This window comes from Sinocyclocheilus grahami, unplaced genomic scaffold, assembly GCF_001515645.1.
Source record: "Sinocyclocheilus grahami isolate Dianchi unplaced genomic scaffold, SAMN03320097.WGS_v1.1 scaffold6660.1, whole genome shotgun sequence".
NCBI lineage: Eukaryota > Metazoa > Chordata > Actinopteri > Cypriniformes > Cyprinidae > Sinocyclocheilus > Sinocyclocheilus grahami.
The window spans coordinates 27,243-28,004 of record NW_015510981.1 but is presented as its reverse complement, the minus strand read 5'-3'; the positions used below and the strand labels follow the sequence as shown (position 1 = coordinate 28,004).

The window sequence follows — 762 nt, the reverse complement described above, 5'->3', positions numbered from 1 at the left end:
TTTTTTTAATTACCACAGGCTCGTTTAATGGCTCAAGGGTTCTTTGTCAAATCGGCTCAAGAGGACTCACTTTCAAAGGTTCTCCAAAAGGGACAACCTGAAAGACCTTTTTAAGAGTGCATTACTCAGACTATGGCACACTACTAGGCTCTTATGCATTATAAATATCTGAGAAGATAAGTTTCATTGATGTACCTGATTGTAGGTGCAGTTTTTCTTCTTGCACTTGCCACACTGCAGCAGGTCAGTGGAGGTTCCTCCAGTCTTTGCCATCTGATGTTCTCGGATGGCCTCCTGGGTCAACACGTTTCTCAACTGTTTCAGTTCATCACTAGCCATCTCCTACAACAGCAGGAACATAGTGTTCATTTATAAACAGTACATTATGCATTAGTTTCAGATATATCATCTGTTTGTCAACACTTCATTTCAAAGGCTAACTTTTGCAACATTGCACTGTAAACAAACATTTGTCTCGATTCCCAGTAAAAAGCGTTTTTCTTGTTTTAAGCATAAATATATAATTTACATAATTTTGGGCAAATACGATAAGAATTTAAAGATACACTACTGTTTAAAAATTTGAGGTGCGGTAAAATTAATACTTTTAATTATCGAGGATGCATTAAATTTATAAAAAAAGGTGTTTTTAAAATGTTCAAATGTTTCTTGAGCATCACATCAGCATATTTGAATGATTTCTGAAAGATCACTTGACACAGAAAACTGGAATAATGACTGCTGAAAATTCAGCTTTGCCAT

General features: G+C 35.4%; 1 protein-coding gene across 1 annotated transcript in view; it reads right to left on the bottom strand.

Annotated features, from left to right (window-relative positions):
- Window positions 1-133: 133 nt before the first annotated feature.
- LOC107577630 (transcription elongation factor A protein 3-like) overlaps window positions 134-762 on the bottom strand; it is a 3,806-nt gene continuing 3,177 nt past the window's right edge. The window contains exon 10 of the mRNA XM_016263685.1: window positions 134-342. Coding sequence (XP_016119171.1) covers window positions 184-342 — 159 coding nt within the window. The 3' untranslated portion in view covers window positions 134-183. The remainder of the gene's footprint in view (window positions 343-762) is intronic.